Source organism: Meles meles, chromosome 7 (assembly GCF_922984935.1).
Source record: "Meles meles chromosome 7, mMelMel3.1 paternal haplotype, whole genome shotgun sequence".
Classification (NCBI taxonomy): domain Eukaryota; kingdom Metazoa; phylum Chordata; class Mammalia; order Carnivora; family Mustelidae; genus Meles; species Meles meles.
This window is the reverse complement of record NC_060072.1, coordinates 139333028-139347168: the sequence shown is the minus strand read 5'-3', so window position 1 is coordinate 139347168 and position 14141 is coordinate 139333028. Positions and strand designations below refer to the sequence as shown.

Below are 14141 nucleotides of genomic sequence, written 5' to 3'. Positions count from 1 at the left end.
TTTGCAGAAATGTCTGTTCCTGTCCTCTGCCCATTTCCTGATTGGATTATTTGTTCTTTAAGTGTTGAGTATGATAAGTTCTTTATAGATTTTGGATACTAGCCCTATATCTGATATGTCATTTGCAAATATCGTCTCCCATTTTGTCAGTTGTCTTTTGGTTGTGTTAACTGTTTCCTTTGCTGTGCAAAAGCTTTTGCTCTTGACGAAGTCCCGATAGTTCATTTTTTGCCCTTGCGCCCCTTGCTTTTGGGGATGTTTCTAGGAAGAAGTTCTTGCGACTGAGGTCAAAGAGGTTGCCGTCTGTGTTCTCCTGAAGGATTATGATGGATTCCTGTCTCTCACATTGAGGTCCTTCATCCATTTGGAGTCTATTTTTTGGGTGTGGTATAAGGAGATGGTCCAGTTTCATTCTTCTGCTTGTGGCTGTTCAATTTTCCCGGCACCATTTGTTTTTTTTTTTTAAGATTTTATTTATTTATTTGATAGACAGAGATTACAAGTAGTCAGAGAGGCAGGCAGGGAGAGAAGAGAGGAGGAAGCAGGCTTCCTGCTGAGCAGAGAGCCCGATGTGGGGCTCGATCCCAGGACCCTGGAATCATGACCCAAGCCGAAGGCAGAGGCTTTAACCCACTGAGCCACCCAGGCGCCCATGGCACCATTTGTTGAAGAGACTGTCTTTTTTCCATTGGGCATTCTTTCCTGCTTTGTTGAAGATCAGTTGACCATAGACTTGAGGGTCCCTTTCTGGGCTCTCTATTCTGTTTCATTGATCTATGTGTCTGTTTTTGTGCCAGTACTACACTGTCTTGATGATGACAGCTTTGTCATAGAGCTTGAAGTCTGGAATTGTGATGCCTCCAGCATCAAGCCTTGCATTAGGCTCCCTGCTCAGCAGAGGGCCTGCTTCTCCCTCTCCCTCTGCAGCTCCCCCTGCTTGTGTTCTCTCTGTCTGTCAAATAAACAAATTAAATGTAAAAAAAAAAAAACCCACAAAAATTTAATTATGTTGAGTTGAGCATCTCATCTTTTTACGTGTGTTATTATCCATTTCTATATCTTCCTTAAAGACCGAATCAATTATTTTGTCCATTTCTTTATTGGATTGTCTTTTCATTATTGTAAGAGTTATTTGCGTATCCTAAATACAGATCCCTTATCAGATATAAGATTTTCAAATCTTTTCTCTTATTCAGTAGCTTGACTTTTCGCTTTATTGATGGTGATGTTTGAAGCAAAGACGTGTTTAATTTTGATGAAGTATACTTAATCTTTTTTTGTCTTTTGGTGTCATATCTAAGAAACTGTTGCCAAATCCAGTCACAAATGATACACCTATGTTTTTTTTCTAAGAGTTTTATAGTTTTACCTCTTATGTTTTGAGTAAATTTTGTATATATGCCATGAGGTAGAGGTCTAATTTTATTACTTTGCATGTGGATATCCATTTGTCCTAGTACCATTTGTTAAAAAGACTATTCTTATTCCATTTAATTTTTTTATACCCTCGTTATACGTCAGTTCACCATAATGTAGCATTTTCTTTTTAGATTGTCAGTTCTAATACATTGATCTATATGTCTATCCTTATGTCACTGTCCAATCAAATTTTATGAGACATCTTCCCTAGTCCTCTGGTGAATTACCACTCACTTATGTAATAATAAAAGTCACTGTAGTAGAGCTTAACCTTACTCCTGTAGACATTTTTTGCTTCTTAAAAAGGAGACTTTTACCAACTTATGCCTTGCTGACTCCCTGATCCAATGAGAAATTAGGCTCAAAAAGCTAGAGTCCTATTTCTTTTCTCCATTCATATCTCTAGTCTCTCACTCAGTGCCTCGCATATCCATTTTCATCAGATCTTGGTTGTAGGATCTGCTGTCTACTATTTACTTCATTATGTTTTATGAACTTGTTATAAAGTGTAGACTCATCCGTAAATTTCACCATCTAGGACGGAAAAGTTGAACTCTGGGCCTTCAGCTTTCCTGTTTTGAAATCTTGCTAATCCAAAATTGCAACTCACAATTCGATACTCTTTTGACCTGGTTCTTGTGTATAGCACTCGTGTTGATCCTATTCTTGGCACAGATCCTACATTCTCAGAAAACTCAGTTGTCTTTATCCATCTTCTTTTAGTTTAAATAGAAAGATATGTACTTCAATAGCTCAATACATAATTAATGGAATAAACATTTATTACATTATTTCCAGAATACAGCTGTAAATTATCAGGTTTTATTTAATGGAGTTATCAGAGACAAGTAGTAGATAATCAGTTTAAGTTCCAAAAAAAAAAAAAAAATTTCAAAGCCTGTTTGTATGATATGGGAAAGCTTTGTGGCACAACGTAAAGACGAGGTGGTCTTACTTATCTGCCCACATAAACAAGCTTGGAGTAAGATAAAGGAGAAGGTTATATTCAATTTAAAGAATGCCAAAGGATAGTACATTTGGTTTTCTAATGAAAAGATTAAAAATGATTCCATAATGTTCTCTTTATTTCCTCACTGATGAAAACAGAATAAAGATTGAGTATTAGATTGATTAAAAAATACTCAAAGCTGCCTATTTCTTTAAGAATTTCAGTTAATGGAGATCAGGTAAAAGGTCAGATTTTGGTTATTAAACTATTTCTAATTTTTCAGCTATTATACTTCAAATCACATTGTCTCTCTGCTTGCAAGTTTTTCTTTTCCCCTAGCTTGAGGGGAAATTCTGAAAAGGCGTTCCTGCCAGTTGTAATAATTTGTAATTGAAGGGAATCTTAGAAAAATATCTTAAGAGAAAGGAAGACGGTGGCAGAGTAAGAGGAGCCTAGGTTCACCTAATCCCTGAAGACTAAGAGAACAAAGTCCACTAATAGAGAGAAGAGGCCACATCAAAGAAGGTAGGAAGTACAGAGATGTCGTTAAGGAGAGAAACAGGTCCTGGCTGCTGCAGAGGAGAAGGGAGTCTTGGTCATGGAGAAGGGCAGGAGCGAGACATGGGACTGCACAAAGAGAACATTTCCCTGTAGCCACTGGCTACACTGGAAAGTGAAAGGAGCTTAATTTCATGAGTTCTTACAACCAGGGGGACTTAAAACCTGGACTTATAAAGGTCACTGGGCTTGGCTGGGATAGAGCCTGTAGGGCGCTGTGCTGCTCTTGGAGAGAAGGCAGGCAAACAACCCGGGAACATACAGCATGGAAACAGTGATCTGAATGCTGTCTGGGGCATACAGTAGGGAAATTACTCTTCTCAGAGCATTTCCCTGAGAGGCAGTGTTCACAGAGACCCCTCTATGGGAACAAAGGCCATTTCCCTCCACTGCCTCTCAGCACAAGCAGAGAGCCATCTGTGGGAAGCAGTGCAGCTCGGACACTGGCTGCCTAATCTGCTTACACCGAGCACCCTCGCTTTGCACTCCAGTGGAACTGCCCTGCTCAATCATTCTTGCCTCAGTTCCACCACAGCAGGCCTTTCCCCCAGAAAATCAGCACAAGCCCCTGCCCACACCACATCTGACCAGATTCGGGAGGGCCTCAGTTCCAGTGGAGGTGGTGACAGGTCTCATTTCACAAGCACACCAGAGCACACCTAGTTCAAAGTTGCTACCTTCAGGCCAGGTACCAAACACTGCCCACAGCGCTTAGGGAGAGCCTCTGCAGATATCTGGCCTGAAGGATAGAGCAGCCAGAACACAACAGCAGAGTGCATGCAGCACACACTAGATACTCCCCTAAGCACGAGACCCTGGGCACTACATGATGTCTTTTTACATAAGTCCATTACTTTTGGGAGCAGATGATGTAACTGGCTTTTCTAACACAGAGAAGCTGGTAGACACTTAGATAAAATGAGAAAACAGAGGAATTTGTCTCAAATGAGAGAACAGGATAAGGCCACGGGTCCAGAGATTTAAGTGAGACAGACGTAAATATCATGGCTGATGGAGGATTTAAAGCAGTGATCATAGGGATACTCACCGGACTTGAGAAAAGGATGGACAACATCAGTGAGACCCTTACAACAGAGATAAAAGAGTTAAAAAAGAATCAGAGATGAAGAATGGAATAAATGAGACAAGAAGCACACCTAATGAAATGAACAGCAGGCTGGAAAAAAACAGAGGAACAAATTAACAACTTAGAAGTCAAATTAATGGAAAGCAATGAAGCCAAAGAAGGGAGAGAAAGAAGAATTATGCAAAATGAGACCAGACCTAGGGAACTCAGTGACTCCATCAAATATAATAACGTTCATGTTATAGGAGTCCCAGTAGAAGAAGGGAGAAAAAAGGTGTAAGAAAACTTGTTTCTAGAAATAATAGCAGAAAACTTCCCTAATCTAGGGAAGGCAACAGACATCAAGATCCAGGAGACACCGAAAACTATCAAAATCAACAATAGTAGGCCAACACCAAGACCTACTGTAATTGAATTTTCAAAATATACTGATAAAGAAAACATCTTAAAAGCAGGAAAGCAAGTCAGTAACTTCCAGGGGAAACCCCTTAAGGCTAGCAGGAAGTTTTTCAGCAGAAACTTTGCAAGCCAGAAGGGAGTGGTATTATCTATTCAATGTGGTGAATGGGAAAAATCTGTAGCCAAAAATACTCTATCCAGCAAGCCTATTACTCAGAATAGGAGATATAGAGTTTCCCGGATTAAAAACTAAAGGAGTTTGTGACTGCCACAAGAACTATTAAAGGGGACTCTTTGAGTGGAAAGAAGAGACCAAATGTGACAGTATAAGGCAGGAAACACAAAAGTAGCAAAAAATGAACATTTATATAAAAAATAAGGAACTCAGGAAAGAAGGATATAAAATATAATACCTTACCTAAATCATGGGGAGAAGAGAAAAGAATGGGCTCAAACTGAAAGACCAGCAGCTTAATATAGACGGCTATATGCAGAAGTGGTTATATACAAATTATATATCAGAAACCACTAATAGTGGTGCCTGGGTGGCTTAGTTGGTTAAGCATCTGACTTGATTTCAGCTCAGGTCATAATCTCAGGGTTGTGAGATTGATCCCTGCACTGCACTCTATTCCGGCCATGGAGTCTGCTTAAGATTCTCTTTCCCTCTCCCCACTCCACTTGTGCCCTCTCTAAAAAGAAATCAAAACCACTGATAAACACTCAAAGAGGAGAAAGAAATCCAAATATATCACTAAAACCAGTAAAACATCGAAGACACAAAAAATGATCAGAGAAAATCTCCAGAAACAACCACAAAGCAAGTAGTAAAATGACAAATACATATCTATCGATAATTACTTTGGATATAAATGGGGTAAGTGCTCCAATCAAAAGACACAGGATGTCAGAGTGGATTAAAGAAGAAGGAGAAGGAGAAGGAGAAGGAGAAGGAGAAGAAGAAACAAGACCCATGTATAAGCTGCTTGCAAGAGTTTTATTTTTGTCATAAGGACACTTGCAGATTGGAAGTCAGGGGATGGAAAAAACATGTATCCTGCAAATGGATATCAGAAGAAAGTCAGAATAGTAAGACTTAAATTGGACAAAAGAGAGTCTAAAAGAAAGACTGTAGTAAGAGACAAGAGCACTATATCATAATAAAGAGGACAGTCTGACAGGAAGAAGAGCTATGAATTGTAAATATTTATGCACCCAACATGGGATCACCCAAGTACATAAAACAATTAATGACTAACATAAAAGAACTAATTGATAATAATACAATAATACTAGGGCCCTTTAATTTTATTATATATGTTTTAAATGAAATTCATTGCTTTTATTCCTAATTGCAAAGGTATCCATGAAGACAATGTACAATTCAGATATTTTAGGAAGGAATAGAAATAACCAATAGTTGCGTACTTTCACACACCACTTACATCAATGGACAGATCAGAAATTCAACAAGGAAACGGTGGCTTTATATGATGCACTGGACTAGATGGACTAAAGAGATATATTCAAAATATTCCATCCTTAAACAACAGAATCCACATTCTGGAACATTCTGTAGAATAGATCACATATTAGGCCACAAAATAAGTCTTTTTTTAAAATTTAACTTTATTTTTTTTTTCAGTGTTCCCAACTTCATTGTTTATGCACCACACCCAGTGCTCCATGCAATATGTGCCCTCCATAATCCCCACAACACCGGTCTTAATAAATACAAGAAGACTGAAGTCATACCATGCACCTTTTCTGATCACAATACTATTAAATTAGAAGTCAGCCACAGGAAACACTCTGAAAGACCACAAATACATGTGGGTTAAGTAACATTCTACTAAACAATGAATGGACCAAAAGGAAATAAAAGAATAAATTTTTAAAAAATACATGGAAGCAAATGAAAATGAAAACACAATTGCCCAAACTTTTGAGATACAGTAAATATGGTTCTAAGACGGAAGTATATAGCAATACAGGCCTACGTCAAGAAAGAAGAAAAATCTAAAAACAGCCTAACCTTCACCTAAAGAAGCTAGAAAAAGAACAAGAAATGAAGCCTGAAGTCAGCAGAAGGACGGAGATAATAAAAATTAGAGCAGTAGTAGTAGTGGGTAGCTCAGTTGGTTAAGCAGCAGACTCTTGATTTCAGCTCAGGTCGTGATCTCAGAGTCCTGGGATTGAGCCCTGCTTTTGGCTCTGTACTTAGTGGGGAGTCTACTTGAGGATTCTCTCATTCCCTCTCCATTTGACCCTCTCCCCACTTTCTCTTTCTCTCAAATAAATTTTTTTTTTTTAAAAATTAGAGCAGAAGAAAACACTATAGAAACTTTAAAAAGACAAAAATAGAAGAGATCAATGAAACCAGGAGCTGGTTCTTTGAAAAAATGAATAAAACCGATAAAGCTTTAGCCAGAGCTATCAGAAAGAAGAGAAGAAGGACCCAAATAATATCACAGATGAGAGAGGAGAAATAACAACCAACACCACAGAAATGCAGACAATTATAAAAGGATATCATGAACAACTATATGCCAGCAATGTGGACAATGTAGAAGAAATGGACAAATTCCTAGAAACATATAAATTACCAGAACTGAAACAAGAATAGAAAATTTGAACAGACTGAAAACCAGCAAAAAAATTGAATCATTAATCCAAAAACTATGAACAAACACAAGTCCAGGACCAGAGGCAAATTCTACCGAGCATTTAAAGGAAGAGTTAGTATCTATTCTCAAACTATTCAAAAAAACAGAAAAGGAAGGAAAAACTCCAAATTCATTCTATGAGGCCAGTATTACCCTGATACCAAAATGAGACAAAGACACCCCAAAAAGAACTCTAAGCCAATCTCTTTGGTGAACATGGACGCAAAAATCCTCAACAAAATACTCGCAAACGGAATCCAACAATACATTAAAAAAATCATCACGATGATCAAATGGGATTTATTCCTAGGTTATGGGGGTGTTTTAATATCAGCAAATCAATCATTGTGATACACTAAATTAATAAAAGGAGAAGAATCATCTGATCATTTCAAAAGATGTAGAAAAAACATTTGAGGGGCACCTGGGTGGCTCAGTGGGTTAAATCCTCTGCCTTTGGCTCAGGTCATGATCTCAGGGTCCTGGGATCAAGCCCCACATCGGGCTCCCTGCTCGGCAGGGAGCCCGCTTCCCCCCCACCTCTCTGCCTGCCTCTCTGCCTACTTGTGATCTCTGTCTGTCAAATAAATAAATAAAATCTTTTAAAAAAAACAGCATTTGACAAAGTGCAACATCTATTCATGATAACAAAGTAAAACATCAATTCATGATAAAAACCCTCAACAGGGGCGCCTGGGTGGCTCAGTGGGTTAAAGCCTCTGCCTTCAGTTCAGGTCATGATCCCAGGGTCCTGAGATCGAGCCCCACATCGGGCTCTCTGCTATGCAGGGAGCCTGCTTCTTCCTTTCTCTCTCTGCCTGCCTCTCTGCCTACTTGTGATCTCTGTCAAATAAGTAAATAAAATCTTAAACAAACAAACAAACAAACAAACAAAACCCCTCAACACAGTAGGTTTAGAAGGAACATACTTCAACATAATAAAGGTCATATATAAAAAATGCACAGGTAATGACATCCTAAATGGGGGAAAACGGAAAGAAAAACCTCTTAGATCTTGCTTCTGGTTATGGGCTTCTTCTGATTAGCACTGTTTGTCATTATTAAATTAAGCTTAGGAGCACCTGGGTGGCTCAGATGGTTAAATGTCTGCCTTCGGCTCAGGTCATGATCTCCAGGTCCTGGGATCGAGTCCCATGTCAGGCTCCCAGCTCAGCAGGGAGTCTGCTTCTCCCTCTCCTCTGCCTCTCCCCCTGCTTGTGCTCTGTCTCTCCATATCTCTCCCAAATGAATAAATTTTAAAAAATTAAAAAAAATTAATCTTAACATTTATTACTTCCCACTTTAATGGAGACTAGTTTCTACTGTATAAATTATGTATCTTATTAACTCTTCTTGTCATCCGTTTTTCTATCTGTTTGTTTTTTCTTAACGAACTCCCCAACGTTTAGTGGCTTAAATAAATAACATTTATTTTGTTGACAAATCTACTGTTAGGAAAAGCGTGGCCAGGACAGCTTGTTTCTCTTCCCCTAGCTTCAGGTGGGGCAGCTGAAAGGCTTGGGGCTGGACCTGTTTGAAGATTTGTTCACTCACATCTGGTGGTGTTGATGCTGGCTATTGCCTAGGGCTATCGTTGGGGCAGGCACCCGAAACACCCGAAACACTGAAGGCACACCTGGACTCTTTGTGGCCTGAACTTTCTTACAAGATGGGGGGCTCAATTCCAACAAAGCTGCCTGAGCTGCAGAGCAAGGCAGAAGCTCTATTGTCTTTTGCAACCTAGCCTTGGAATACACATTGTGATGCTCACAATTCACCATATTGTGTTAGGAGAAAGTCACTAAGATAGGCCCATGGTCTTTTTTTTTTTTTTTTTAATGGAATGAATATGTAAAACCTATGAGATTAAGAGTCATTTATGGTTTTTCTCCCTCCCAATCCCATCTTGTTTCATTTATTCTTCTCCTATCCCCCTAACCCCCCATGTTGGGGGTTGCTGGGGGGAGGTGGGGTTGGGAGAGGGGGAGGGGGTTATGGACATTGGGGAGGGTATGTGCTATCGTGAGTGCTGTGAAGTGTGTAAACCTGGTGATTCACAGACCTGTACCCCTGAGGATAAAAATACATTATATGTTTATTAAAAAGAAAAAAAAGGACAGATGAATACCCAACTTTTGGAGCAACATGGACGGGACTGGAAGTGATTATGCTGAGTGAAATAGGTCAAGCAGAGAGAGTCAAGTATCATATGATTTCACTTATTTGTGGAGCATAACAAATAACATGGAGGACCTTGGGAGATGGAGAGGAGAAGGAAGTTGAGGGAAATTGGAAGGGGAGGCGAACCATAGGCGACAATGGACTCTGAAAAACAACCTGAGGGTTTTGAAGGGGCAGGGGTGGGAGGTTGGGGGAACCAGGTGGTGGATAATAGGGAGGGCACGTATTGCATGGAGCACTGGGTGTTGTGCAAAAACAATGAATACTGTTACGTTGAAAAAATAAATAAGTTAATTAAAAATAGGTAAAAAAAAACCACAAAAACCTATGCACACATTTAAAAAGCAGCGTGATTTACCCACTAGCCACAATTTTTTATATTCCTCCCACATGAAAAATACACTCACCTCCCCACCATACCTCCCATAAATCTCAGTTCTCCTGGCACTGGGTTTAGGCCTGAGTCCAACATCTTATCATCTTAGTCAGGTACAGCAGGGATAAGGTGCCTGAAGTATAGTCCCTTGAGTGCAAGTGAACCCTTGTGAATTAAGGAAGACAGTTCTCTACCACTCAGAATGGAACACTCTGGTAACCTGCTGAGGACTCTCCCATTGAAAGCAGATGGGAGGCACACTAGTCCATAGCAGTTTTGAAACACACCCTGAAGCATGCTGTCAGTTCTTCAGTTAGGACTTGGTCCTAACCACCCGAATGCTTCTCCATGGCTGTTTGCTTTACTCTTTGAGCTCTTGGTTCTGTCCTTTTCCTAAGGAATGACCTGTGTTTGTAGCTGCTTTTTCAGCCTGCTTCCTCCTGGTGGGACTTCTAAGACTCAATGGCCTATTTTTAGTTTGTACTATCTTGGTCTCTTTTAGTCCAAGCTCGCAAACACTGTTTTTGCTACTATAATTCTCTTCGTTTTTTGAGTTTTCCGTGAATATGATTGGATTTCATGCCATTAGAAAAGCCATTCTCCTGGGTCTTTTTGAGATAAGCTTTTCACCTCAGGTTTCCTGTGCAGCTCTCATTTGACAATGCCTTTCAAATTCTCATACTCTTAAGATCCTTAAAGAAATTTGAGGCACATCTTAAATCCTTCTCAAGTCTTAATAAAGGGTTTATAGTTTTGGCTTCACCCATAGGCCGTGTCTTCCAGGATTTGCTTTTATCTCAGAAGCCATTTCTTTATTTTAGCGTTATTTGACAATACAGCATGTGGAGAGGCTGTAAATGAGGAACAGGTAGATGAACCCAGTAAGTCCTGGTTCCTTCATATTGAATAGTCTTTCTTTAGCTTCTCTCTCCTGTCAGTTTTACTTTCAAGTGGTTTGTGGCACGAGTTCCTTTTCCCTCTAGTGTCATTTTCTTCACTTGTCTAGAAGCCTTTGCTGTAAGCCTCTTCAAGGGCCGTCAGGTTTCCGCAAACAGTCATTGGAAGCCCTTTTGGTTTTCATTCTTACTCTTCTCTGCTTCTCACTCTTAGTTTTCTTTCAGGTTCCACCCACCACCTGGTTCAAAGAAGGTTTAGTTTTAGTTTTTTGGGTTATTTTTAATGGCAGCATCCCATTTTAATATCAGTGTCTGTTTCAGTTATTTATTGCTGTATAATAAACCATCTCATAACCTAGTGGCTCAAAACAGCATTTATCTTGTTCACAAATCTTTGGACAAGGCTGAGTAAGGCCAACTCATTTCTTCTTCATTTGGCATCACCTGGGATGACTGGAAGCTGGGAACTAGAATCTTCTAAAACCTCGTTCATGCACATGTTGGGCTATTGAGGCTGGCTTTGGGCTAGGATGTTATCCTAGGATGTACAGTATCTCAGTACTTTTTATACATATATACATAAGTATAAGTATATATATATATATATATAAGCATAAATATATGTATATATACATATACATATATACTTTGAAACATTTATACATTTATACAAACTATACATGGTAGCTTTATATACATTTTAGGCTGGCATAATTTTATTCCTATTTATATAAATTTGAATTTTTAGTCTGAAATCATGTATTCTTATGACCTTTTAATCCTTTGAAGGCCCTTACTTTTCATTAAATCATAATTTGGGACAACTGTGATGAGCTTTAGCAAAACTATATTTGATTTAATCTTCCCACTGCTATTTATAATTTTTTAAGCAATTTTACAAATAATTTGCTCATTTCAAAGCTCAATTACTATCATTTGGGCATAAGTTTGTCCAACACAAGGAGAATTGTAGCTCTGTAATTTATTAATTGGGCATTGGATCTCCATTTTCAGATTAATGAGGGGTGGCAGGATTCTTGTGTAGCAGGAATGGAGGTCAGGGGGAGAGGTGAAAGCCAGGTCATCTAGGGTCTTGAAGGCCATTAGAATGACTTCACTTATGTTCTGAGATAGTTATCTGTTAAAAGGGTTTGAGCAGAGGATTGAACATGTGAGGAACTCTGACATTAACTGAAGCCTCTAATAAAGAAGAGGGAAAACATTTCATACGGTAGAATTTACCAGTGTTAGTCCCACCTATATACCCATTTGTTCTTGAGACTTCAGTCGATTGGGAAGCTTTGCGAAAATTCATCCACAAGGAATGGATAGTGGGGCTGAACTAATTATCTCAGTAACATAATACTGACTAGGCAGGATAACATCTTTTTGTGTCTTTAACCAAATTCATTAAACAGCCATAATGTGTACATGATAGGAAAAGGAGATGAACTGATGTTTGTACTGAAATTTTCCGAGTACATAGGTTAAAGTTATATGTTGTTAACATAATTTAATAGTAAGATGATTTATAAAACCAGTAACAGAAATGTCTTATTAGGTCGCTGTGAGACAACTTCAAGAAGAACTGGCCGATACCCTAAAAAAACTATCTATGTCAGAGGCTTCACTGGAGGAGACATCACGTTGTCGTACGAATTTAGAAGATGAGGTACAGGACTTAAAGAAAAAACTGGCTCAGAGTAGGAATCAGGTATGTATGAAATGTCACATGTCAAGTTAATCTGTAGTTGGTTAAATAATATGAAGTGTTTTAGGATGCTTATTTCCATGGACCACTTCCTTCTGTATTTTCATTATAATTAATTTAATATAATTTTAGTATCCCCACAATGTACTTATTTCTTAAACTTTGACTCTCATTCTGTTATTTGTGTTATACATTTTTCTCTTATAGTAGTTACCCTTAGGAAAGTTGAAACTTACACGTCATTCCTCACAGAAATTGGGACTTTTTTCCTACTAAATAATTTTTCTAAAAGACTTATTTATTTATTTGTGGTGGGGGTGGGGGTCGGAGAGGCAGAGGGAGATGGAGAGAATTTCAAACAGACCCCTTCCCAGAAAGAGCCCCATGCTGGCTTGATTCCATGACCCATAAGATCATGACCTGAGCTAAAATCCCCAGTTGGATGCTTAACCAACTGAGCCACCCAGGTGCGCTAAACAATGTTTTTTAATGATATCTCTGTTATCGTGATGAGCTAAGCCGTGTAAAAGCAGAAGATAATGTTTAATAGAATGTTCCAGAAACTTGTCTTATTTTTCATCTCCACTCTTTTGAATGGATACAGAATCTGTACTGATTTCAGGATAACTTGTATAGAAAAGTGATTTCCCAAACCAGTTGAACTTAGACATTTCCTTTGTTTTCTTTTCCTCTTCAATATATAATAAATGCACAGAAATATTTAGATCATGTATACACCCAAAAGAGAGAATTAAGAAAATTATCTAGGTGTTGCCATTGGATTTTTTTTAAAGCTTTATTGAGATAGAATACACATTCCATACAATTCACCCATTTAATATGTGTAGTTCAATGTTTCTGAGTATATTGATAGAGTTGAGCAACCATTACTGCCATCAAGTAGAACATTTTAATGACCCTGAAAAGAAACCCTTAATCGTTGCCCCCAGGCTCAGGCAACCACCAGTCTACTTCCCGCCTCTGTAGAGTTGCCCATTCTGAATATTTCTTATGTATAGGAATCACACAGTGTGTGGTCCTTTGCGACTAGCTTCCTTCGCTTAATGTTTTTGGGGTTCATCTGTGTCATAGCATATATCAGTGCTTCATTCCTTATTATCAAACAGTACTCCACTGGGGGCTAAAACCCTTGATCATTCATCATTTGATGCACCTTTGGGTTGTTTCCACTTTTTGGCCATTAACAATGCTGCTGTGAACGTTCATTTAGTTCTTGTCTAGACATCTGTTTTTATTTCCCTGCCATCACATTTGTATCCTCTCAGTTAATTGGGTTGATTTCACCATCTCTCAGTCTTTTTTTTTTTTAAATTAACATATAATGTATTATTTGTTTCAGGGGTACAGGTCTGTGATTCATCGGTCTTCAAGAATTCACAGCCCTCAGCATAGCATATACCCTCCCCATGTTCATCACCCAGCCACCCCATCCCTTGCACCTCCCCCGCTCCAGCAACCCTCAGTTTGTTTCCTGAGATTAAGAGTTTGTCTCCCTCCCCAGTCCCATCTTGTTTCAATTTTTCCTTCCCTACTCCCCCAAACCCCCATGTTGCCTCTCAAATTCCTCATATCAGAGAGCGCATATCATAATTGTCTTTCTCTGATTGACTTGTCTCACTCAGCATAATACCCTCCCTTTAGTTCCATCCACACATCATTGCAAATGGCAAGATTTCGTTTCTTTTGATGGCTGCATAGTAGTCCATTGTGTATATATACCACATCTTCTTTATTCATTCATCTGTTGATGGACATCTAGGTTCTTTCCATCGTTTGGCTATTGTGGACATTGCTGCTATAAACATTCGGGTACACGTGCCCCTTTGGATACCTACATTTGTATCTTTAGGGTAAATACTCAGTAATGTGGTTGCTGGG

The 14141-nt window shown here is 38.9% G+C and overlaps 1 protein-coding gene across 1 annotated transcript in view; it reads left to right on the top strand.

Moving 5' to 3' along the window:
- The window catches only part of LOC123946521 (ankyrin repeat domain-containing protein 26-like), a 180633-nt gene that overhangs the window by 136519 nt on the left and 29973 nt on the right, over positions 1-14141 (top strand). Inside the window, 1 exon segment of the mRNA XM_046011883.1 lies at positions 12093-12245. Within this exon segment, the coding sequence (XP_045867839.1) occupies positions 12093-12245 (153 nt within the window).